Source organism: Pristis pectinata, chromosome 11 (assembly GCF_009764475.1).
Source record: "Pristis pectinata isolate sPriPec2 chromosome 11, sPriPec2.1.pri, whole genome shotgun sequence".
NCBI classification, from domain to species: Eukaryota; Metazoa; Chordata; class Chondrichthyes; order Rhinopristiformes; family Pristidae; genus Pristis; species Pristis pectinata.
Genome location: NC_067415.1, coordinates 44,539,760 through 44,567,515, shown reverse-complemented (window position 1 = coordinate 44,567,515; position 27,756 = coordinate 44,539,760). Strand labels below are relative to the sequence as shown.

The 27,756-nt window shown below is 39.2% G+C and overlaps 1 protein-coding gene across 1 annotated transcript in view; it reads right to left on the bottom strand.

Moving 5' to 3' along the window:
- Positions 1-27,756, bottom strand: part of tmem135 (transmembrane protein 135) — a 307,781-nt gene that overhangs the window by 138,772 nt on the left and 141,253 nt on the right. Inside the window, exon 5 of the mRNA XM_052026561.1 lies at positions 10,048-10,113. Within this exon, the coding sequence (XP_051882521.1) occupies positions 10,048-10,113 (66 nt within the window). The remainder of the gene's footprint in view (positions 1-10,047; positions 10,114-27,756) is intronic.

Genomic DNA, 27,756 nt, shown 5'->3' with positions numbered 1-27,756 from the left:
TTTCTTGGGCTTCAATTGAGTGCTTGGTTGATTTGTCCAAGAAAGGTTACCCAACTATCCAAAAGGATATATGAATTACCATGAACGTCATGGATGGTAACAAATCAGGTCAGATCCAAATTCAATAACAAGTGTAATAAACAGAGGTGAATTTTTAACTCTGGCATGACGAAAACAAAATCAATTCTAGATAAGCAAATTTCATTTTGCTTCCTAAATGACAAAGGAAGCCATGAATACTATTCAGTTAAATGAGCCCAAAAATAAAATAAGCAATTCTTACTTTAAGTATGTAATGCTCAAAAAAGTTAGAGATTGAATTCTCATATTTATTTCAAAAGCATTTTGTTTGAAGTAAATAATTTCAGAAAACCCTCACAACATTGCCCTCTGCTTGTCAGCATAGTGGCTCCCCGACTGACATGTGGGTGGCCAATATTTAAGACCCTGATATAATGATTGCATTTTAAGCAACATATTAAAGGCTGTACATAAATGCAAGTTCCTGCTGAAATAAAGTTTTTTTTTGCAGGCTCGGTGACTTGCTAGCATGAAAAGTTTGAAAACTAACATGCAGCATAAAATATGTTGTTAATTCTGAAGCCAACTTTCAGTGAGGGTAACCTGCTTGCAAATTATGTTGATGGTTTCTCCAGAATCCTGTCACATTTTATGCAGTGCCATTTTTTAGCTGCATATACAGATAAATGCTGGCGATGGGTGTCTGTGTATCACTATTAATATTCTGTGTTTTTGTCCTTTTACACTATATACACCTTGCCTACATTGCAAATGTCTCTCTGAATTCATTTATCTTTCACATAGGCTCCTACATATAATATTTATTTTGCTGTCTTCGTACAAACCCTCGTACCCCTCCTTTTATCTATGATCGGATCCACAACCAAGCCATATTGCAACCTATGACTTGATGAAACTGGCCTAAATACAAGAGCTGCTGAATGTGAAGGGGGGGGCTAAGAATAGTGCAGGCCAAAAGAGAAGAAAGTAGTTTCCTGCTACCCATGTGGCCAAAGTTCTTATAAGGCTACTTCTAGCAAACATTTAACATTCATTTTTATCAGAGAGATCAACCAATGACATATCAACATATTTATTTTATTGTTTGAAATATGCATCTTCTGCAATTTTTTCTTTTTAAGAAAGTAGTTACATCTCAAGTTTGTATAGCTGCATTCAAAGCTGAGCCTTTCATGTCTACAACACAGAATTACAGAGGATGAACAACCCAGCTAGTTCTTTCACACGCTCAGATATGACTGAATTTTTAAAGCAGTGCTTAGGGGCATTTTAAAATGTGCTTTTCTTTTGTTAACAGTACCTTCATATTTTCTTTCTTCCACAGGAAGCATGTTAGTTTACCACGAGTGACAATTTACAGTATATTCTCTATTCAAAAGTTAAACTATAGCAAGACATGCACTTCAATTTAATATATAGCTGGACCTACCTTGCATGGAATACAACCAAGGCTCTCCCCTGGGGACTTAATATACAAGAAATTATCCAAAAGGGAATAGAAGAGTAGAAATTAGAGATACCTCACAGCCTATGTGAGCAGAACTTTTGAACCCTTAGCAATAATAACATCTTTGTAAGTTGAAGGAAAGGGAAAATTGTATGGCTGGTATCACATCACAACTTTCTACATTATGTGCCTGTGAGTGATTAGGCCTGGCATGCCCATAGGCTGAAATCATAGGAAGTAATGGCGTCCAAATGACACTAATTGAAATGAAACTGGAAGATCACAATTTTACATCTCATTTTGGCCTTTCACCTCTTCTTTCATACATTGTTCATGTAATGTATTTTATGAACCTTCTCTCTTCAACTGACATTTTCTCATGCTCTGTTTTGACTTTCTGTTAAGCTTTAATCTAGAAAGCACAATGACTATTAAGCAAAAGTAAAGGCTATTAATATACAAAAGCTCTTCCCAAGAATAAATTTAATGCAATTCACAATTAGAAAAAAGAAAAAGTTCTATCAAACCTTAAAGCTCAAAAGCATTTTAATTCTTAAGGTCACAAGTACTTGCAGTAAACGCTTAAGGTTTATGAACATCACATGAGGTACATAAAATTGAAGAATTAATAATGTTAGCAATAAACTGTTTTATTTGAAGTCAGTTTAATTACTTCAAATACATCTTTCATCTTTATAAACAATAGCTTATTTGCTGTGAACGGATGGCTGGAGTAGCAATTCTGTCATCAATATACAAATATATTTATTTTACAAAGATACTATGAAAATTACTTCTGACTTCTTCATCCCTACTTTATCACACATCACTAAAAACATTAATTGAATAACTCCAAAGGACCTTTTATCTTAATATGAAACCTGAAACTTTGCAAATGATCACTTCCACCAATACCAATCCTCTTTGCAATCTGCCTTATTTTTTGTTATCATTCAAAACAAGTTGCTTCTTTCATACAATTTCCCCTTAATTTTTCTGGTGCTATGGACCTTTACAGGCTATACAATACAGTGATGAATGAGACAAGCACCTAGCACAACATGTAGTTATCTCAGCTTTGGAATGCTATACAACAATGCAATACATAGGAATCCATGGAGACCATTCAGCCCAAGCCTGTTCTGCCATTCAATCACATTGTGGTTAATTAGTACCTCAACTCCATTTACCCTTCTTTGTTACAAGCCCCTTGATACCCTTACCTGAACAAAAACCCATTGATTTCATTGCTGCAAGTTTCAACTGATCCAACATCCACTTTTGTGGCAGACAAGGGGTTCTCCTTCACTATTGTTTAGAAATCGCCACTTAGAGAAAACTACAACAGTAAGAAGATTGCTTCAAGTAATTAAGACAACTTAATTTTTTTAAAAATTACATGGTTTGTTTATTCAATAATGAAAATCATCCAGATGGCAAGATACATCAATGGATGCACTCATTTTAATGTTTATAAATCATAATTCATTCAAAGCAGCAAACTTATACAAGAACGAATAAGTAGCTTGAAATAAAGCTACTGAAACTACTTTTATTGAGAGTGATCATTTGGATCTCTCCAACTGGCTTCTGTAAGATTACTGTAAACATTCACCCTTGCGGTAGGTTTCAATCATTCTTTCAAACAAAAAACTAATCTTACTTGAATGATAATTATCACATCCAGATGACTAAACTGTTTTAACATTTTTACAGCAAGAGAATAAACTTCTCATGAAATGTCATCAATTTGAAGCGTTAATTTTGTTTTTCTCTCTGCAGAATGTTTTCAGATTCATTCTCTCCAACTTTTTACCCATCAACTGGATGACCTCATTTTTAGCTTATCCACATGGTGACCCCACCTTCATATTATCAGAACTATCCTTTCCATCCCTCTCTCATCCTCTCTGCAACTTAAAAGCAACTTGTTTTCTCTTTCTCAATTCTGACTAAGTGTCCTCAACTTAGAAAGTTAACTGTGTTTCTCTTTCCACAGATATTGCCCGATTGGCTGAGACTTTCCAGCATTTGTCATCTGCATATTGCCACTTAATGATTGGGGCTCAGATGATCTTGGTTCCGGAGTGCAGTTGCTGCAGGTTTAAAATTGCCCATTAGTTCTGAAGATTAGCTCCAGCCCTTGGGAAGTTTGTTAGGGGTGAGGTACACCACAGTGATGAGAAAGACTGAAGAAAGTGCTAGGGCAACAGTGCACTATTGTTTGATACTGATCTTCACTGAGTTTGGCTCTGCTGTAAACCTATTTGCCAGGAACATGATTTGCATGCCATTGTGAAGCCCAAGTAAGATAGAAATGAATCCCTTTGAGCAACCAAATTTGAGGAGATTGTCCCACAGGTCCAAAAGGTGGAGGTTAACCACATCAATTTATTTGCTGCTGGTGCTCTTCGGATTTCTCTTAGTGGCATTGCACAGTGAAGATTACATCCACTGTGCCTTGAAATGAATGAATCCATACTGCAACCTGGGGAACCGTTCTTCAGCTGCTGGGAGGTGATGGTTGAGGAGAACCCTGCCAACGCCTTTCCCTGTGGCAGTTGGCAGGAATACTACTTTGTAGTTCCCACAGTTGGATTTTTCTCCTTCCTTGAAAGTTGTCATGATTGCGGCCTCCCTGAGGTCCATTGGTATATCCTCCTATTTCCACATGTGGACAAAGAGGTTCTGGATTTGTGACTGTGGCTCTTCACTGGTGAGTTTGAGAACTTTAGTGGGGGTACTATTTTGCTCCTCAGGCCTTGTGATTTCTTAGTCAGGGTATGGTCTTTTCAACTTTGAATCAATTACAGTGGCAGCAAAAACAGAAAATGCTGAACTTTGTCCCACCCTGCCACCTGTAAGGACTACATTCACATTTCCTCCATCTCCATTGTATTGCTTTGATGATGAGACTTTTTGTAAAGGTACCTCAAAAATGCCTTCATTCTTTCTGAACCACGGCTTCTTCTCTACCATTGTAACAAAGCTCATGACTACATCTCAACCATTTTCCTGCACCTCTGCTCTCACTCCCTCTCCTCCAGAACAGAACAAGATAGAGATCCCCTGGTCTTCACCCTCCACCCCACCAGCCACCACATTCAATAGATCATTCTCCACTACCTTCAAAGAGACTCCACCAGCAGACACATCTTCCCCTCTCCTGCCCTTTCAGCATTTTGCAATGGCCAATCCATGGTCCACTCAACCTGGTTCCCACCAACCACCCCCTTTCTTACAGCACTTTCCCGCAGGAGATGCATCTTTCACTTTTTCCCTTCCCACCACCCAGGGACTCAATCTTACCAGGTCAAGCAGTGATTCACTTTCACTTATTCCAATCTAGTGTACTGCATTTGGTGTTCACAATGTGGCCTCCTCTACACTGGAGAAACCAAATGCAGATTGGGTAATCGCTTTGCAGAACTCCTGCATTCAGTCTGTAGGGGTGACCCTGTGTTTCCCATTGCCTGCCACTTTAATTCTTCATCCCACTTCCACTCTAAACTATCAGTCTGAGGCCTCCTATACTGTCACAATGAGGCCCAGCGCAACTCTGAGGAACAGCACCTCATCTTCCATCTGGGAACGTTGCAGCATTCTGGACTCGATATTGAATTCTATGACTTCAGGTAACTTGGTTTCCTTTGAGTTCCTCCAGAAGATTGTTTGTTGCTCCAGATTCCAGCATCTACAGTGTCTTGAGCCTCCGACTTGATTTCTCAGTCTGTATCAGTCATCCATCTATAATATTAGCCCAGTTTGGCTTTTTTTTTCTCTTTTATCATCTTTCATTTTATTCTCTCTGGGAGTGGAGGACATGCCCAGCCTGGCCTGCTGGGCCTGTCATCCTGCTCTGCATTTTACAACTCTCTCATTCCTTTGTCTATGTTCTCACTCTCTAACTGCTCCCATTCACTCACTGACCACAGAAACCTTACCTGCAGTTATCCCTATGGTCACCCTGGTTTTACCCTATCAGAGACATCCCCCTCCCCCACCTCCCTTCAGTTTTACAAGTTTCTTTTGTCTCCTTTTCAATCCTGATGAAGGGTCTCCAACCTGAAACACTGACTCTGCTTCTCTTCCCACAGATGCAGCCTGACCTACTGGGCATTTCCAGCATTTTCTGTTTTTGTTTTAGATTTCCAGTATCTGCACTATTATTTTGGTTTCCATAGTGGCAGCAAGGCTGCAATAAAAAGGCTGTTTTGGCACAGAGGCAAAGGTGCTGGATTACTATCTGAAGCTCAAGCAAATTGGAATATGGTCATTGCAGATCAATGTGCTAAATGTATGGCTCGAAATTTGGTGTGGGAGAAAGGGGCTTTGACTATACTAGTAATAGGGAAAGGGGGAGATATTACGATGAGTTGGGCTCATTTCAATTAGGTTGGAACCAGTTTATTTACAGATCAAATAAATGAGGCTGCAGAAAGGACTTTAAACTAAATTGTGGTGGAGAGGGTTCAAGTGAGGGGGAAATTTAGTAAATTTGGGAGAAAGGACGTTAATAGTGCCATGTAGAAATATAGGCAAAGTGTAATAGGATAGGACAAGTATATAGCAAGGATTCAGTCAAAGGAGGGAAAAATGGGACTGGCAAAAATAAAGTCTTTTTATCTAAATACACAAAGTATTTGTAACAGGATAGATGAATCAACAGCACAGAAGTAAGTGGTTATGGTCATAGAGTACTACAGCACAGAAACAGCCCTTCAGCCCACCTAGTCCATGCTGGCCTGGTTTTCTGCCTAGTCCCATCTACCTGCACCCGGACCACCTCCAGACCTCTCTCATCCATGCACCTATCCAAACTTCTCTTAAATGTTACAATTGAACCCGCATCTACCACTTCCACTGGCAGCTCATTCCACACTCGCACCACCCTGAGTGAAATAGCTCCCCCTCAGATTCCCCTTTCACTCTAAACCTATGTCCTCTAGTTCTAGTTTCACCTAACCTGAGGGGAAAAAACCCACATGCATTCACCCTATCTATACCCCTCATAATTCTGTATACTTCTATAGGATCTCCCCTCATTGTCCTGCACTCCGGGGAATAAAGTCCTAACCTATTCAACCTATCCCTGTTACTCAGGTCCTCAAGTCCTGACAATATCCGTGTAAATTTTCTATGTACTCTTTCAAGCTTATTAATATCTTTCCTCTAGGTATGTGACCAGAACTGCACACAATACTCTAAGTTTGGCCTCACCAACGTCTTTACAACGTCAACATAACATCCCAACTCCTGTACTCAATGCCCTGATTTATGAAAGCCAATGTGCCAAAAGCTCTCTTCACGACCCTATCTACCTGCGATGCCACTTTCAAGGAATTATGGATCTGTATTCCCAGGTCCCTTTGTTCTACTGCACACCCCAGTGCACTACCATTCCTTATGCAAGACTTACCCTGGTTTGTCCTCCAAAAGTGCATCACCTCACACTTGTCTGCATTAAATTCCATCTGCCACTTTTCAACCCATTTTCCCAGCTGGTCCGGATCACTTTGCAAGCTTTGATAGCTTTTCTCGCTGTTCACCACACTCCCAATCTTGGTGTCATCTGCAGATTTACTGATCCAGTTTACTACATTACCATCCAAATCATTAATATAGATGATTAACAACAACGGACCCAGCACCAGTCCCTGTGGTATACCAATGGTCTATAGGCATTTCAGAGATATCATTGCTAGGTGGCCAAATTCAGGAACCGAATCTCCAGGATACTTGCTGTTTCCAAAAGACAGCTAAATGAATAAGGAAGTGGTTATCTCCCATTTAAAAAAAATGACATTAGAACAGTAACCAGAAATGATCATGGCTCAGATCAGTAACTAAAATCACTTGGGTAGAAATCAGAAAAAGCAAAGAAAAAAATGATTAGTGGGAGCAAACCTTAGGCTCCCTAATAGTGGAGTTAGAATATTAATTAAGAAACAGAATGATTTTGTAACAGAGGTAATAATATAATGGTGGGTGACTTGAATTTTCATATACATTGTTCAAACCAAAAATATTACTGGAGTACTCTGAAGTAGTCACATGTGTTGTAGATAAAGGGCAACTGGTATAGTATATAGATTTCCAGAAGGCATTCGATAAGGTGACACATCAAAAGTTAGTGCAGAAAATAAAACTACCTGGTGTAGGAGATAATATATTGGTGTGACTACAAGTTTGGCTGGCTAAAAGAAAGCAGCAAGTAGGCATAAACTGGTCCTTTTTTTGGTTAGCGAGATGTATTGCATGGTGTACCACAGGTATCTGGCCGAAGCCTCAACTTTTTTTTACCATTTTCATGAATGATCTGGAGCAGACAAAAAACTATGGTTGCTGAATTCGCTGATGATTTAAAGATGGGTAAGAAAATGAGCTATGAACAGGATACAAGGAGGCTACACAGTAGGTTAACCAAGTGAGCAAATGGAATATAATAGTGAGAAAATGTAAAGTTGTCCATTTTGGCAGGAAAACATGATAAATAAAAAACATTATCTAAGTGGCAAGAGATTGCGAAGGTTTCTACCAGGTACTTCTATTTCTTCCCACATATCAAAGACATGCTGGTTGGTAGATTAATTGGTGACTCAAAACTATCCCTATTGTACGTGTGTAGTGGGAGAAATTGGATGGAGTTGATAGACTTATGAGAGGAAATAGATTACAATGAAATAAATGTGGAAATGGGATTGATGTTGATTGCCCAGAGAGGCGGCATTGACTTGATTGTCAAATAGCCTCATTCTATATCATTCAAGAAATAATAATGAAGTTCTAAGACACAGAAGGACCTGGATGTCCTAATGCTTGAATCACTGAAGATACAGCACTTAACTCAGAGAGCTAACAGAATGTTATCATTTATTGCAAGGGGGAACAGAATGTAAAAGTCAAGAGGTTATGCTTCAGTTGTATAAGCCACTGATGAAACAGAATCTGGATGACTGTTTAGAGTATTGGTCTCCTTACTCAAGGAAGGATGTAAATGTGTTGGGAGCAGTTCAAAGGAGGATTACTAAACTAAAACGTGGAATGGGTAGGATGTCTTGCATGGAAAGATTCGACAAACTACATTGTATCTGCTGGAAGTCAGAAGAGTGAGAGGGAATTTGATTGTAACATCTAATACCTTGACGGGTCTTGACATGGTGGACATTGAAATGGCCTTTCCTTTTGTGGGAGAATCTAGAATGGCGGGACGTAACTGTTTTAAAATGAGAGGTCACTCTTATAAGTAATTTTGTTTCTCTCAGTGGATCATGTGTCTTTGGAATTCTCTTCCTTAAAGGGTGAGAAGAGTGAAAACAGTCTGGATATTTTTAAAAACAGAGGTAAATAGATACTTGATAAACAAGGAGTAAAAGTTATCATGGGTAGATGGGAAGGCAGAGTTGGGGTTATAATCAGATCAGCCACAATCTTACTAACTATGACTGAAACTAGATTTATTTGGACATGAATTTGGAGCAGACTTGAGAGGCTGAGTGATCTACTCCTGCTCCAGATTCATATCCTCATAAAGCTAGGTTCAGTCATAGTTATCATGAATCAACCAATTTCCTTCAGGGAAGAAATCTGCCATCCACATCTGATCTGGCCTAAGTTTAACTTCAAATCCATCAATGTGGTTGACTCTTAAACTGCAGGAGGAAATTAGGAAAGGACAATAAAAGCTGGCCTTGCCCCGTGAACAAATAAATAAAAGGAAAAAAAATTACATGCATCATTTGGTGATTTTATGAAGCTCAGAATTAAGAGACAAGCAATTTTTTGCAGGACAGTCTGAACTTAATCAAGGACAGCTTCTATCCTTCTGTTATAAGACTATTGAACGGTCCCCTAGTACAATAAAATGGACTCTTGACCTCACAATCTACCTCGTTATGGCCTTGCACCTTGTTGTCTACCTGCACTGCACTTTCTCTGTAACTGTAACACTTTATTCTACATTCTGTTATGGTTTTCCTTTGTACTACCTCAATGCACTGTTGTAATGAAATGATCTGTACAGATGGCATGCAAAACAAAGTTTTTCACTGTACCTTGAAACATGTGACAATAATAAACCAATTTACTTAAAAATCAACCTAGATTCTAAAATATAGCAACATCTATTTAGACATTCATATTAGTTGCACTTTTCACTGATCAATTTAGGTTTGAACTGACATCCTGCTTTATGTACAAGTTAGGTAGATGATGAAGACATTAAAAAAAAGTCAAACAAAAACCTGCCACATTATATTGATCAAGGATGCCACAGCCTTGGTTTGAATCCATTCTTCTTTACCCTGGCTCCACCACAACTCTCCCATCCACAACACAGGAATGGATCAGGCAACTGATAAAAATCTTTAAGACTTAAATGTCACTTCCAAGTCACCAAATTCCCATCTGTTTGATCACCCTTTGACCTTTTTTAACCCATTTCTTTGACCTACTTTGAATTTATCCTGCTGATTTAACATATAATGATATAGCTACTTTAGGAAATAATTCAGTTAAAGTTTAAATGACAGTAAACAAATATTGTAATAAATTCTTACCTCCCCATGCTTAACTGGTGTGATAAGACCCCTTGTTACAGCCATTCGAAATATACTTTCTGTTGCCTGTGAACAAAGAGTACAAAGGCTTGATGCTTAAATGGATACCATTCTGTAATAATGCACACTGCACTTAAACTCATAAATTACATAATAAAATGTCGTAGAAACAAAATTCTCCATTTTTACTCCAGAGCATCATGGCACATGTGATTCATTTTTGTTTTGAAATTTGTACCCTGTTAACCTGAATATACAACCAGGAGTTTGTTATTCTGAAGCTGGATGCGGTGTCTAGCACAAGTATGAATACAACAGTTTCCAAATATAAAGCATTTTAATTTTTAAATAAATTAAGCAAGATTTCTGATCAGCCTGCAAGGGTGTTGAAATCTTCACAATCTCTATGAAATGCAACTATGTTCATTTTCTAGACATCTTATTGGAAGTTTATCAAAAGTTAAAAAGCTTCCTCTCCCTTCCCATTGCATAAAGTCTACTATTGTCGGACATAGTTTAAAAGTAGTGACAGGAGTTTTAAGAAAACTCTTGCTGAGCAACAGGAATTTTATGTTTATGCTGAATATCACACTCAGCTTCAGAGTACCACCATCAATGCACTGCTTTCCTGGCACTTACACTCAGGTAGTCTGAGAGTCCAACTTAAATAAAAAGACCAACACCCAGGCAGAAACAGACGTGGCCAAATTCTCCTAAACAGTAAAACTGACTCCCTGATCCTGAGAGGAGAAACTGCAAATCTTTGATAACTTTACGATATTCTTAGGACTAGTTTCACTGTTCTGCTCTCTCCCCTTGTGAAACTGTCTCAAATTATTTACCCACTTTACCCTTAAAAGATTTAATGGTCCCTGCTTCAGTTACACAACGTACAGAAGTGGCTACCTCCTGCAATCCTCCTTATTCTCTCAGTCACAGTTTAAACTGACCATGCCCAATGATCAACTTCCCAATCTGAGGAACCAGGTTTACACTATTCATTTCATCAAAAGCTTCCACTATTAAAAGTTTTTCTCGAGTCAATTGTTATGAAATTTTTCAAATATCTTGTATTTGTCACTTAATTATAGTCCGCCATCCTTGGCATCAGCCCTGTGAATCTATGCTGTTTAGTTTTTGCTTCAAATCAGGGATGCCCAAATTTCTGAATTTCGAGCACCATTTTCAAGTCAAAGCAGAAGAGTGCAAGTCAGAATTATTACTGGCACTTCCATGCACGTGAAGCCCTAGCATGCAGAAGACCCTGGGCAAGGCCCATGAGACTTTCTGAATCAAGTCTTAATTAGAGCTCAGCCTTAGCTGGTCTGCTACAAGGATCTGCAATACTCCACCATTATTGATCCCCTGCCAGATCCCCTTGCTGATAGCATTCTCAGCTATCTCCCATGCCCACCATGATCATCTGTGTTTCATCACTCCAGATCTCATCTCCACACAAGACACCACAATAGTCTTTCTGATCCTCTACTACCCTGCCCCAACCCCCACAATCCTCTTCTAACTTATTCAATCAGTGATATACACTCTCTATAATAGCAAAAGATCATGAAAGAAAAGTCCTATTACTCCTCACAGAATGCCTTGAGCCTCATTCCCATAAAGTGGCTGGAGGGATATAACAGGAATTTAAATTTGCACAAGCAAACATGCATAAGTGCATGTAGATGTATGTAATTAACATGTTCAATGTTTGTTTTGAAAGTCAAGGAGGGGAGCAGTGCCCTTGCTAGCGCACATTTTGAAAGTGTTCTCACTTTAACATGCTATGCCAAGAGTTACTGTGGGCAAATTTGTTTAATGGACCATTGGAGCTCTGTGATCCACAGCCTTAAGGAAGAGGACAGCTCAGTAACATCCTCACAGACAAACATACTGAGAATCTGCAAATCCTTCTATGCTGATCTGTATTACAGAAAGGCCACAGACAGCACAGCCTCCCAGAACTTCCTGTCCTCTATCATGAAGGTGTTAGGTGATGGCAAGCGGGAAAGTCTGGATCAACCACTGATCCTGGAGAAGTTGACTGGCTCCATCCATTCCCTTGGCACAAATAAAACTCCCAGAACCGACGGCTTACCAGCAGAGTCGTACTCGGCTCCGGGACTGGATGGGCCCGGACCTGCTGGAAGTGTATGATGCTATACTTCTGGCTGGCAGCATGTCAGACTCCATGAGGAAGGGCATTATTACTCTCATCAACAAGCAGAAGTGGGGAGAGGGAGGACATCAGGAATTGGAGACCCATTTCATTGTTGAATGCAGATTCTAAGATCCTGTCCAAGTTCATTGCCAACCGGGTCAAGTCTGCTCTGGGACAGGTGATCCACCTGTGCCGTACCAGGCAGGAAAATCTCTGACAGCCTTGCACTGCTCAAGGAGACCATTGTCTACATGCAGGACAGAGGGGTGGATGCCTGCCTGGTCAGCTTGGACCAGGAGAAGGCCTTTGACAGGATATCCCATATGTACATGATAGACATGTTCTCCAAAATGGGTTTTGGGAAGGGAATCAGAAATTGGATCCAACTGCTCTACACAGATATCCACAGTGCAATCCAAATCAATGGGTGGGAGACAAAGCTTCCCCATCAAGTCTGGAGTCAGCAGGGTTGTCCACTCTCCCATCTTGTTTGTGCTGCATGCAACCCTTTGCCAATTCTATCAGGGAAGACGAGAGCACAAGAGGGGTGACGTTGCCAGGCAGTGGAGCCACACAAGTAAAAACCTCCCTGTACATGGACGATGTCGCCGTCTTCTGCTCAGATCTATAGTCAATTTGCAGATTGATTAGCATCTGCGACCAGTTTGAGTTAGCATCGGGGGCCAGAGTCAACCGCAAGAGCAGCGAGGCCATGCTCTTCGCTAACTGCTCCGACTGATCCAATGTCCCCTTCACTGCCAGGTCTGACTACCTGAAGATGCAAGGGGCCTGGTTTGGAGGGGCTGAGGCGTATAACAAAAATTGGCTGAAGCGGATTGGGAAGGTAAAACAAAAACTGGAATGGCATTCTCTGTCAATAACTGGGAAGAACTTGGTCATCAGGTGCGATATGCACTGAGGGCTGCTGCACTTAGCGCAGGTGTGGCCTGCTCCCCGCTCCTCTGCCTTGATAATCACCCAGGACGTCTTCCAGTTTATCTGGGGGTCCAAGATGGAGCGAGTCCAATGGGTCACGCTGCACAAGTTCTCAGAGAATGGGGGCAAAAGTGTACCCAAAGTTGCTCTCAACCTGATGACAACTTTTGTGTGTGGCTATACCAGACAGTGTGTGGATCCAAAATATATGGGCACCACGTGCCTCCACGTGCTGAGGTTCTACATGTCCCTGGTGCCGCAGAGGATAGACCTGGCCCCTCTACTGCACAATGTCCCAGTCAGCTGGACGTTGCTGCACTACCTGCCCTTTGTGGAAGAGTACTTCCAAGTAAACACCTTTGACCACAAGTCCATCAAGCAGTGATCAGCGCAGAACGTACTGTAAACATTGTGGGACAGAGACACTATGGATTCTGTGGGTTTGTTCCCTGAGCAAACTGTCCAACCCATCTGGCAGGACGCTTCATCACTAGATCTGACCAACAAGCACCAAGACCTGGCTTGGCTGGCAGTGAGAGGTGCCCTCCCAGTCAGAGGTTTCCTCTGCAGATGACATATCACCCCCAATGGACGCTGCCCCCAGGACAGCTGCAGTAGGGAAGGAACGGTCACCCACCTCATTGCAGAGTGGATTTGCTAAGGGAGCATGGAAGCGGATGCAAGGGTCTGTGTCCCGGTTCAACCCCAGCAGCTGCGTGACAGAGGACTCTCTGATCTACAGGCTGTCCCCGGGGTCACACACCAAGACAGACATCAAGTGCTGCTGGAAGGTCATCAACTCGGTGAAAGACTCCCTTTGGTCTGCCCGAAACATGTTGGTCTTCCAACACAGCGAGGTGTCTGTAAGAGAATGCTGCCGACTGGCACATTCCAGGCAGGAGTATGTGATGAGGGATGCACTGAAGCTCAGTTCAGCCAATGCTAATTCCCTGCGGGGAAGGACCTAGTGTATAGTGTAGGATCCTATTGCTACCACACAGGAAGGGGCAGGGTGAGACAGGGTGGGAAAGCCCCTCGAACATTGAAAGGGGTATCACCACAGGGAGCCATGCGAGTGGCAATCGTGCTATGTTTGTGCTTTTTTAAAAAAAATTAACACTACTGAATGTAATGACCATGAATGTAAAAGTTTTTTGCACTGTTTCTTCCATTGGGGGTGATATATATTTCATTATGAATAAAGTCAAGTTTTGAAATATAAAAAAAAATTCTGGGTGACTGACTGCTCAACACTGTCATCCAAAACTGAGGTGTAACTAATTACTTTGTAGCATTATTATCTTGCCTACCAGATTTTTATTTGATAAATGTTTGCCAGGTTTGCTACAAACCTGCAAACTACTTTTTTAAGTTTGCACAGAACAGATGGCAGGATGGAGAGAAGCATTAAAACATATTATGGGAAATGTTAACTTTCTTAAACAACATAGAGAACCCATCATAATTCAACTCATCAACCTACAAAAGTACAAGACTGGATTTTCTTCACTTACTCACCTACAGGATGTGAGCAATGGCAACCATTTATTGCCACCCCCAATTTTGTTACAAATCTCCAAAACTAATCACTTGGGAACATCCCGAAGACTAGTTTTATTTTCTGCCTATACAGTTCATTAATGCACTGAAATTATGCTGCAGATTCAAACATTAATTTTTTGATCTTAAAATCCATCAGGGAAAGTTTGGTTTTAAGTAACAACTCATATTATAGTTTTTTGTTTGAAAAAGTGCTCACGTTTTTAAAAATATCCAAACAATCCTCCAACAAAACTAAAGTGTTGAATAATTTTTAAAAAAACATCCAAATACAGAACAAGTATTGTTACAAATGTGACAATATTGTGGACCCACTTAAAAACACAATTGGCTGGCAGGCAATCATATTTCAACCTCAGTAAATTTGTCATCATTAACTGGTTTGTTATTAAGTTACACAAAGACATTCATAAGCAGTCAGAAACATGAAATAATGCAAATTGAGGAAAACCAATTGTGATTTTTAATAAAATTTCATAATTAACTTTTCCAATTGCAGAACTCTATAATACAGACAAGGTCACAGAAAGCATGACTACATCTTGAAGGTCACATTCCCAGATTCACTAAAAGGAGGTTCATTGATTGTTCCTAACTGTAACTATGACATAGGCAACTCACAGCTAAATACAGATGGTATACGAGTAGGACTCAGACCAAGTAAATGCAGAAACTACAAACAGAAGAACAATTGTTTTCTAGCAAATACGAGTAACATAACACAAGTAATTATACACCTGTCTGAAGGAAGAATACTTCCATACAATGTCATGTAATCTTAATGGAGCTGTTGTGAATTCACTTAAATTATCCAACTTCCATGGCAACCTCAAGCTCTATTTCTTCTACAAACCCACTGCAACAGAAGACGGAGTACCCTACACAAGCTTTTGTATTCTTTGAAATTGCTTTCTTTCATCAGCCTTACCACCAACATTTTTAAGGATGTTTCAGCCAAACAGAAGAGTCTGTAAATCCAGTTAAGCTTCTTTTTTCCATTGAGAATCACTGGTGTGTGAGCTTTTCTTTCTATACATGCAAGAGATCTTTTTAAATACACTGGTACTTATACAACTACATCACATGTCAAAGCTATTCAAATACATGCCAAATCTGTAGGCCTTGAAAGGGTAGTATCACAGATTCTTGATAGAAACTGCACACTTGATGTGTTCTGTGTCACTAAGAAGATTAGCACAACAAGTACAGCTTCCTTTCTGAAAAGGAAAAGAGGAGGCCACCTGGACCCATTACAAACTGACAAAAGATAGGCTTTAAACATCTGTGATAACTTCACTAGGTCAAAGGGAATGGCAAAAAAAAATCACATGCAAAAAATAATCAGACAAATCAGTTGGCAATAAAACTTCCCATCACATCATAAGTGACATAATCAGCCATTATTACAGGTCAGGCAACCTCAGACTTCCTTTTCAGTGACTGCTTGCAGATAAGTAAAATCATTGTTTTCCAAGGGAGGGGCAAGATAATTCTACAACACCATGTAAGAATGCACTTCCTTGCCTTTAACCAAAAGAAAATTGGGAAGTCATGGAAAATGGAAATCTTGAAATATAATAATCCATATGTACAGCCTCCCCACTATGGACTCTGTCTTACACTTCTCACTGCCTCGGTAAAGCAGCCAGCATATAAAAACCTGAAAGCACGTACCACCAGACTCAAGGACAGCTTCTATCCCACTATTATGACTATTGAATCTCCTGCATTTCCAATGCATCTCTTGAGCCAATTTCACCTAATATTACTACTATCATCAGCTCCATTTCAATTCACTCAAATGCTGAAAGATATCTATCAAGTGAACAAAGAGGCAAACAGTTGTGATTCAGCCTGAAGACAATACATTTTTAATTTTGTTCCTTCAGACACTGTACTATTCCCTAGTACGATAAGATGGACTCTTGACCTCACAATCTACTTCATTATTACCTTGCACCTTATTGTCTGCCTGCACTTTCTCTGTAACTGTAACACTGTATTCTGCATTATTATCGTTTTCCCTTGTACTACCTCAACGTGCTGTGTAATGAATTGATCTATATGCAAAACAAGTTTTTCCACTGTACCTCGATACATGTGACAATGATAAACCAATTTACCACCTGCAAATAAACACTGACTATCTCAGTAGACGAACTACATTGTATGCAAAAGGGAAAATTCTTTTTAAAACTTACCGATTTAACTTTGCACTGTTTATGGCATTATAATTTTCAGCAATTAAATTTTCAGCAATTCATTAAATTATCAGCATTGAAAAATCAAGAGGGCAAATAAAGACCATTGCATCTTGAGCCAATTTTACATTCACCAATACTAATGCTACTCTAGATTAATCCTTCCTTGAAGTCAACTGACTCACTTTCCCACCCCATATCTATTTTTCTGAGAGATATTAATGCTGTGGCAAAAAAAAGTTTTTCCCACTATGTCTCATAGTGTGAAGTGCATTCCTTTACATTTGTGAATTGCTTTGCATGCTATTGACATATCTAGAAGCTGCAGATGTAAAAGTCATTATTTGAAAAATTCTGTATTACTAACTGAAGGATATTATATGGAAATTTTCTTCTATGGCTGGAGTGATTGAGGATGGAAAGGACCTTTCCTTTGTTAACATTTAGTTAGAGTTGAATTTTTTTTAAAGATTCCTAAAAGCTATTGATTATAAAACCTATTCAAGACTTCAGCATTTTTGTGTCACTGATTTGACCCTTGAATACAACAAATAATCTAAGGAACACATTTTATGATCTAAATTAATCTTATGTTTAGACAAAGAGTGACTGATGGAACCAGCACATGTTTCAAGAACAATGGCTGCATTATTTTAGAAATTCTAGTGAGTATTAGTGCAGAAATGCTAATCAAAATTAATGGTAACTTTCAAGTTTGTTTGGATGCAGGCAACTTAATCCACAATAGAACTAAAGAGCATGCTGAATAATTGCAGCCTCACTGGTGAGGAAAATTGTACAAAATTCAATTGAGGGCTTCAGCTCCTTGTGTAATAAGACACTACGTAAGCTCTGTCTTCAGTATATTTTATTTTTTCTCTTCATATCTAATAAAGGATCATAAAATTTGGCATGCCTACCAGATGCAGAGTAAAATGTACCCTCAAATGGTTTGCCCCACCTAAGTCTTTTTAAAACTTGCATTATAAACTTACTGATTTAATTTTGCAGTATTTATGGCATTGTAACTTTCATTCAGCAAGTTCTCAGCAATAAATAATGTGTATTCATTGAGTAATCAAGAGGACAAATAAAGACCATTGCATCACTTGAGCCAATGTTACTACTTTAATCAGCTCCACCTCCATTCACTCCAACGCTCAAAGATATCTATTAAGTGAACAAAGAGGCAAATAGTTGTCATTCGGCCTGAAGACTATACAGCTTTATTTAAGTTTGTTCCTTCCCACACTGTACTGCCTTTGCAAATGAAAACAGCATTGACAAGTGTACCCAGCATGCACTGAATGAAGAGAATAGCCACATACTTTAAATAGTAGTCAAGAGAATAGCAAGGAAGAGGTGGGGCAGAATCTCATTTCAAGTTTTCTATATTCCTTACAATACGTCGTTCTGAATGACTATTTTCTGAAGGTTATCACACATTGTTATTCTTTGCACCAATTGTCAAAGGACCTTCAGTGGAGCAAAACACAGTTGAGACAACAGCAAATCCACACCCTTGTATGGTGGAGGAATAAAAAGCTACATATAGCATAGCACGTGCAACATCAAGCTTAACTGTTCATTGACTCACAGAATTAGTGTTCTCTAAACTACACTACCATGGCACATGGAAAATGCAGAATGCAACTGTCAATAATTAAAGAAACATTTATTATTTCCTCTCTGTCATGGCAAAATGAACCAATAACTGAATGAACAGCATAAAAGTGCTTTATTTTCTACTTTAATAGATGCTAATCAATGGCATGGCTGTTGCACATTTTAATTTAGTCAGCATAGATATTAATGAATTATTTTCATTTACAACTGTACCATCACCACATGACTATATAGTTATTCACTTCATGCCTTGGAGTTTTAAGTTGCTAGGGTCTAGTGACTGAGAATGACTTGTTTCTACTCTGGTTATGTGGGTTGAGGTGCAAATGATACCAAAGTGGGAACTGCACACTCTTCTACAGATGGGCAAGGTAGTGGCAGATAGGGTGGACAAGGATAGATTATGAGGTGATGCACTCTTTCTGCAGCTTACACAGTGCTTCTCTGTGCTCGCAGAGCAAGACTTTGAGGTTCTCTTTCTTTTCTTTTTCAATCTTTTTATTAGTTTTCAAATTAATACAGATTAATATATAACATCAATGTTTGTACATGTAATACAAAGACATCAGGAGAACAATCATGGCATAATCATAAAGAACATTAAAATATAAAAAAAAACTGTAGATCCCACAATCTCTTAGTAAATGAATATAACATAAAAGAAAGGAAAGAAAAAGATTTATTATATATATGTAAAAGAAAAGTAAGAAAAAAATCCCCAAATCAATAAGAAAAATTATAAACAATATATCAAACCAAACTTAACAGAAAAATTTCAAAAAAAACAAAAAAGACTGGACTGAAATTTCTCAGTAGAAACAGAGCAATATTATGTCATCAACTCCGTTCCTCTAAATTGGAAAGTTATTGAAAGGGGATCTACATCATGTGAAAATGTTGAATAAATGGACTCCAAATATCTTCAAATTTAAGTGAAGGATCAACGGTACCACTCCTAATTTTTTCCAAGTTTAAACATGATATGGTTTGAGAGAACCATTGAAAAGTAGTAGGGGGTATTGGATCCTTCCATTTAAGCAAAATGGATCGTTTGGCCATTAATGTAGCAACGGCAATCATACGGTTAGCGGAAGCAGATAAATGGCCAGACTCTATCCTTGGTAATCCATAAATTGCAGTGATAGGGTGAGGTTGTAAATCAATATTCAATACATTTGAAATAATGTTAAAAATGTCTTTCCAATATTTTTCCCCAAGAGGACAGGACCAAAACGTGTGTCAAAGAAGCCACATTCGATTTACATTTGTCACATATAGGACTTATATGGTGATAAAAACGGGCTAGCTTATCTTTTGACATATGGGTCCTGTGAACTACCTTAAACTGTATCAAAGAGTGTCTGGCACACATTGAAGATGTATTAACCAAATGAAGAATTTTCTTCCATGTCTCTGTAGGTATAGATGTCTGGAGTTCGCTTTCCCATTCATTCTTAATTTTGTCCAGTGATTCTGGACGTATTTTCATAATTAAATCACAGATTATTGCTATCAAACCCTTCTGATAAGGATTAAGACCTAAAATTTTTTCCGTAATTTCAGTTTTGTAAGGTGTGGGAAAAGAGGGTATAGTAGCTTTTAAAAAATTTCTAATCTGCAAATATCGAAAAAAGTGTGATCTAGGTAAATTGCATTTGTTAGACAATTGTTCAAAAGATGAAAACCAGTTATCAATGAATAAATCACGAAAACATACTATTCCCTTCCTGTTCCATATGGAAAAAGCTGAGTCAACTCTGGATGGATGAAAGAAAAAATTAGATTGAATGGGACTTAGCAAGTTAAATTTATTCAATCCAAAAAATTTATGAAATTGAAGCCATATTCGTATTGTATGTTTAACAATTGGGTTAATCATATGTTTACTTAATTTGGCAAGTACAAAAGGGAGTGAAGCTCCTAAAATAGAAACTAATGAAAATTCAAGTACTGATTGGTGCTCAAGGTGTACCCATTTGGGACACTGAATTACATCTGAATCTTGTATCCAAAAAATTAACTATCTGATATTAATTGCCCAATAATATGAAGTTAGGCAGGGCCATACCACCATCCTGTTTTAGTTTTTGTAAATATTTCTTGCTTAACCTCGGGTTTTTATTCTGCCAGATATATGAAAGAATTTTAGAATCAATAGTGTCAAAAAAAGATTTTGGGACGAAAGTTGGAATCGCTTGAAATAAATATAAAAATTTTGGTAAAATATTCATCTTAAATGCACTAATTCGGCCTACCAATGATAAAGGCAGTGGGGACCATTTAGTAAATAATTGTTTAACATGGTCAATTAAAGGCAATAGATTAGCTTTAAGTAAGCCCTTACGTTTCTTGGTAATTTTAACACCTAAATACACAAAATAGTCAGTTACCAATCTAAAAGGTAATTGCCTGTAAAATGGGGTTTGCATATTTAACGGAAAAAGTTCGCTCTTATTAAGATTTAATCTATAGCCAGAAAAAACACTAAACTGATCTAGTAGTGATAGTACTGCGGGGGTAGATTTGAGGTTCTCAATACCATCCCAAATGCGCCCACTTTCTTTTCTTTGCACAATCATGTGTTGGGGATTCAAGAGAGTTGGTAGGGATGCTGCATTTCTTCAATGAAACTTTGAGCACCTTGAATTTTAATCTCTATTCACTGTTTAATCTCCTCCCATGACAAAACTCAGAACAGAGTGGCTGTTTCAGGAGTCTGGTGCAGGCATGAAAGTCACGTGGCCTGCCCAACAAAGCAACCAGAGTCTCGATGCTGGGGATGTTGGCCAGGGAGAGGATGCTGACGTTGGTTTGCTTATCCTGCCAGTGAATTTGGAAGATCTTGCAGAGATAGCATTGGTGGTATTTCCCAGTGTACCAAAGTGCCTGCTGTAGATAGTTCTGGTGTTAGAAATGTTCATGATGGTATGGATCACAGCTGTCCAGTCGACCATGAATTTTGTGCCAGTCCTGAGGACTTGATTTTCAAACACTCTACCTCAATGAAACGCACACTGTGCTGGCACATTGAATCCAAAAATACATTTCATCAATGATGTCTGCCTTCAATAAGGGACAACTCCTGAGATATAGGAAGCAAACCACATTTTTCTAGATCTCACCATAAACCTTTATTGTTGAAAGGCAATGGTGCAGTGGGGGCAAGACTTTTGTCTTGTGGAAGAGGACGAGAGTCTTGTGGCAGTTAAGTGTCGGGCCCAACCTCTTGCATGTTCTGATGAATGAGTCGATAATGTCTTGGAGCTTGGCTTCTGAACGTATGCAAATAGAAGTGTCCTTTGCACATTGCTGCTCAAACACTCAGGGTCAAGTGGTCTTGGTTGCGGAATGTAGATGCCATAGGTTGAACAGTTTCCCATCAGCTCCAGTCCCATAGGAGACTCTAATCACTAGAGTTTAGCAACACTACAACCACTTTGATCACTTTGCACTAAAATGGACTTTTTTTTCCTTTCTGATAAAAATTGTGTTTATGTTTTTCTTGTGAATGTTGCTTATATGATGCTATGTGCCTGTAATGCTGCTAAAAGTAAGTTTTTCATTACACCTGTGCATGCATGTACTTGTGTATATGACAATAAACTTGACTTTGAAATTTGTGGGAGGTGAAGTCAAACACTGCAGTGAGAAAGTTCGAGAAAACCATTGGGACAAAATGAGCAGGGGCTCCCATGCTCAAGCCATGTCCACGTCCCTACGAGCAATTGTGCATGTGCTAGATAGCACCACCACACGTGCTCATTTTAATGTGTGAGAATTAACACAATGCAGCAGAGTTTCAAGATTTTTTGATTCCCCATGCTACTGGATCAAGACCTTGCTCTGTAAAGCCCAAGTGATAGCTGGCAAGCAATGGCTGCCACATGCTAAAAGAAACTCTGCACAGGCAGTTTCCACTCCACAAATGAAGTTTTAGATCTGGAATATCAAGATCTTCACAGATGATCGCAACAGCTCTACTGTCGTAGCTCCTGAACTTGGATTATTTGACATCAACATCGCTGCATTGAGTGAGACACATTGGGTAGGAGATGCCCAGTTTAAAGAACAAGGTAGTGGAAGGGCAGATCTGAAGAAGAATGTCGTCTTCATGAAATGAGCTTCGCCATCAAAAATGCGCTTGCCTGGCTCCTTAGAACTTTCCTCTGCAGAATTAGCAAATGACCCTTTGGCTCACCCAGCACATAATCAACATGCTATGAATCAGAATCAGATTTATTACCACTGACATATATCGTGAAATTTGTTGTTTTGCAGCAGCAGTACAGTGCAAGACATAAAAATTACAAAGATACAAAAATATAAATAAATTAGTGCAAAAAGAGGAATAACGAGGTAGAGTTCATGGACCGTTCAGAAATCTGATGGCAGTGGGAAAGAAGCTGTTCCAGAAATGTTGAGTGTGGGTGCTGGCTGAGTCTTCTACCTTCTGCAGCCTCTTTCAATCCTGCACACTGGAGCCTCCATACCAGGCAGTGATGCAACCAGTCAGAATGCTCTCCACCGTACATCTGTAGAAGTCTGCAAGAGTCTTTGTGACATACCAAGTCTCCTCAAACTCCAAATGAAGTAGAGCCACTGGTGCATCTTCTTCATGATTGCATCAATGTGTTGGGTCCAGGACAGATCCTCAGAGATGCTGACACCCAGGAACTTGAAGCTGCTCACCCTTCCCACCACTGATCCCTCAATGAGGACAGGTGTGTGTTCTCCAGACTTCCCCTTCCTGAAGTCCACAATCAATTCCTTGGTCTTGCTGACATTGAGTGCGAGGTTGTTGTTGTGACACCACACAACCAGCCGATCTACCTCACTCCTGTGCACCTCCTCGTCGCCACCTGAGATTCCGATAGATTATGGTTGTCTATTCACATGCCCCAACCTGGAATCTTCAGATGAGGCCAAGCACAACTTCAACATTAACCTTAAAACAAAAGTCCTGGTCCACATCACAAACTGATCATCCTGTGTGACTTCAATATCAGGGTCGAAAGGGACATAATCAGTGAGGATGGAATAAGGAAGACTAACTTCTTCAAGATGTCCTTCTTTTGACAAATTGCTTGGAACATGACCTTCTTATAACAAACACCGTTTCATCCCAGGGATAAGCACAAAACATCATGGCAACAGCCCCAGTGCAATTGGTTAGATTACACTATCATCCGAGCAAGGGACAACAAATATGTTTGCATCATACACACCATGACGGGCACCAGTGACTGCTGGATTGAACAGGGTTCAAGTTCCTGCAGAAACAAAGGACTGCAGGTGTTGGAATATCCAGATGAAAAACACTATAATGCTGGAGGAATTCAGCAGGCCAGGCGGCATCCGTAGTGAAAAGCAGGCGGTCAATGTTTCGGGTCAGGACCCTTCTTCAGGACTGAAGATAGGAAAAGGGGAAGCCCAATATATAGGAAAGAAAAGCAGAGCAGTGATTGGTGGACAAAAGGGGGGATGTGGGATGGGCATAAGGTGGTGATAGTGATAGGCAAGTGCAGGGGAGGAGGGGAGAGCAGCTCTACCAGGGGATGGCTCAAAGGTAAGGAGAAAAAGGTAGAAAAATGAGAGATAGACTAGGAAAGGGAAGAAGAGGTATTGTTTGGGGGGGGGGGGGGGGGGGGGTTGTTGAGGGGATTACTTAAAGTGGGAGAATTCAAATGTTCATGCCGTTAGGCTGCAAGGTTCCAAGACGGAAAATGAGGTGCTGTTCCTCCAGTTTGCACTTGGACTTCTCCTGGCAGTGGAGGAGGCCGAGGACCAACGTATCAGTGATGGTGTGGGAGGGGGAGTTGAAGTGACTGGCAAAGGGGAGATGCAGATCACGGTTACAGATGGAGCGCTGGTGTTCTGCGAAATGGTCACCTAGTCTGCGTTTGATTTTGCCAATGTAGAGGAGCCCACACTTGGAGCTCCAAATGCAGTAGATGATATTAAGGGGGGGTGCAGGTAAATCTATCAAGGGAGGTGCCTCCCCTCTTTTGTCCACCTATCACTGCCCTGCTTTTCCCTCCTATATATTGGGCTTCCCCTTTTCCGATCTTCAGTCCTGAAGAAGGGTCCTGACCCGAAACATTGACCGCCTACTTTTGTGCATAGATGCTGCCTGGCTTGCTGAGTTTCCCCAGCATTATAGTGTTTTTCATCCAAGTTTCTGATGGCTGCTGTCAGAAGCAGAGCCTGGAAACTGTTGACCCATTAAGCAGAATTTAAAATCAAAACTTCCTGGCATATCTGAATTATTTAAAACACATGATTAAAATATCTGAAAAACAATCAAATTTGGTGAAGTGAGAATGTTGTGAACGGATCAGTTTTTTCTGTGTCTAAGCAGAGAGATCTCATTGATTCATTTTGAAATTCATTAGTACTTTTTGGAGATGGACCCATCAACAAAGGGCACAAACAACATGACCATAAGAAAAATGATTCTCATCTGTTACTCAACTATATTGAGTATCTTACCTAAATGGACACGTCCATTTACCTCTGTCACTTCAAATCAGTGTTTTATTGGTGCTCCTCAAGTACCAGGAGACTGACCATTTCATACTAGCTTCCCACATCAATACTTGCAAATACACCTATTCATCAAGACAGCAAGTACTTATAGAATTGCAGATCTACTGGCTGGGTAAGATAGCAATATGTACATTGGAAGCCAGTTGACTGAAACCAGTCTCCTGCAAATCATTCTCTGTTAATGGGTCAGCATTGTGTAAAACATAAAGAATAAGGTTTATATAAAAACTATTTTTTTTAAAACTTATTCAATTTCCAGATTCTGGGCATTATAGTCAAAGGCAACACTTACTGCCTATTCCTAATGGCCTTGGAACCCTATAGTTTACTAAGCCATTTCAGGCAACATTTACAAATTAGTGGTGTGATCTTTAGATGAGGATTTTATAAATCAATAAACTAATGCCAAAACATTGGTCAGTTAAATCCACCTCCACCTTTCTTCAGCTGTTTATTCATCTATCACCATTCACAACTAGACACGCAGGACTGAAGGGCTTTGATCTGATTTTTTACATTGTGTGTCTCACAGAAAAAAAACCTCTCAGAGCCATAGAGTAAGTGGAAAGTGGACACTGAAGATGAAAATGAAGGCTTTGAATAGGGATCGGACAGGAGATCTGAAAGTATGGTCAACCACAATAGGATGAGGGTATTCCAAGCTTCATCACTGTTAATCAGACCCCATGCTGATTCAAAACATTCACTTTCAATAAAATCTATGACCTTGCTCACAGAAGCACACCAGAGAAAAGAAAATGCTCAAAGTGGCAGGATATTAGGGCAGAATATTCTTGAGAGATTTTGCTGATGTTATGAGCACGTGTTTTCTACAAAAGTTAGCATATTTTCCCTTTAACTCAAAATGAGAGCCACACAAAGTGAACAAAGAGAGCTGCATTCCATTCACTTATAATTAGGGGTGAGAGACAGTGGCGAGTTTAATGAATCAGGTACATTTTTCACTGCATGGGACTCTTGAACTCTGAAATATTATAATCTGTGCTATCGATTTTTTCAATTAAAAATATCTTAAAACTACATATTCTGATAAAATTAAAATGGACAGTGTATCACAATGGGTTGCACCATCATTCATTTACTTGAAATCAGATTTAACTGCTCCAAGAACTTTAAGAGTTAAGATAATCCCAAAATTGTTAGCAACTGAGCATAAATTGGCAATCACACTCAAGATGAATGATGAGGAAAATTTCAGATTTTACCTTTAAGAGTTCAGATTTGCTCTCTGTATGATGTAAAATGAAATTGAAAATAGTTTATAACCAGGTTTATGACATTGTTAAATACACAGAGGGAGTCTCTCCTTCTGAAAGTTGACAAAAGGTTTATATGCATCGGTTCCATCTGAGTTGGGAACACAATGTGACTGTGTTACCTTCCTCAAAAAAAAGATATTGCCTCCACTTCGATCAACATACAGTAACTATAAAATAGAAATTTAAATGAGCAGATTTTTACTAAATACACTGTTTCTTAATGATACAAAGTAAACTCATGACCTTCCCAAAAGACAATTAAAATAAAATGTGAACATTTATTTTGGATGGAAAATTCCTATTCATTATAAAATTTTGACCTTGATTTCTTCAAGCAGTGAAATTATCAGATCACCTCTTAAAAGCAGAACAGATTAAACGTTCTGCAGGATTGACAGCATAATGACCTGCTCTGAAATTCAATTGCCTGCAAGATCCTTCCCTCAGCAGAAGAAATAATGCAAACGGGTTAACTCCTTTACAAATATTTATATCCAGGAATTTATAAATAATATAATATAAACAATTTTAAAATATGTGCAACAAAACAATAATTTTGTGCGTGCAATATATTTTGTTATCTCATCAGCCTATCACACACGTGCTCAAAACCTACACTGGTTCCCACCCTGATAACACAACAATTTTAGAATCATCATCCTCATTTTCCAAGTCCCTCTGTGGCATTGTTTCCCACTTCTAAAACTGCTTCCATCCCTAAAAGCTTTAAAGATCCCCTTGCTTCTCCATTTCTGTTCTCTTGCAGATGTTCACTTTTAAATGGTCTACCTTTAGCCTTTGGTCATTTAATCCAATGTTTTATTCTGCTGGCAGAGGTCATTTTTTTTTATATTGTCAAAATTCTGCTAAGCATTTTGGGCCATATGCACACATTAAGGGAGCTTTATAAGGAATAATAATAGTTTACATTTAAGTTTTTACCCAAAACTTAGTTTTCCTTCTATTATTAAAATGGAAACAAAATCACAGAAGCTGGGGGAAAAAAGGGAGAATGGAACATATCTTTCCACATCCTGAGGCTGACTGCTAAAAGCCTCTCCATCATTCAGGTACTTTAGCATGGCATGGTCAGTCAGCTCTAAATGTGGTGTCTAGGCTAGTCAAAAGAATTTAAGCCAGTGGCAAAAATGCTTGAAGTTATACAAGTTGTGAAAGAAAGTTTGATTAGGGATAGTTTGTGGTCTCTTTCTCCAGAATTTCAATTATGTGGTGATAACATTTAAGCAAATTCACTCAAAAGGCAAATTAACAGGAATCCTGCCTCACACAGAAAGGAAGTGGTCACAGTATTTATAACTCCTTTGAGAAATTCAAAACTTCCTCAGTCCTCCCTCCCATACTAAAAGCAGTTTATGTAAGAATACTATGACTGTTTATT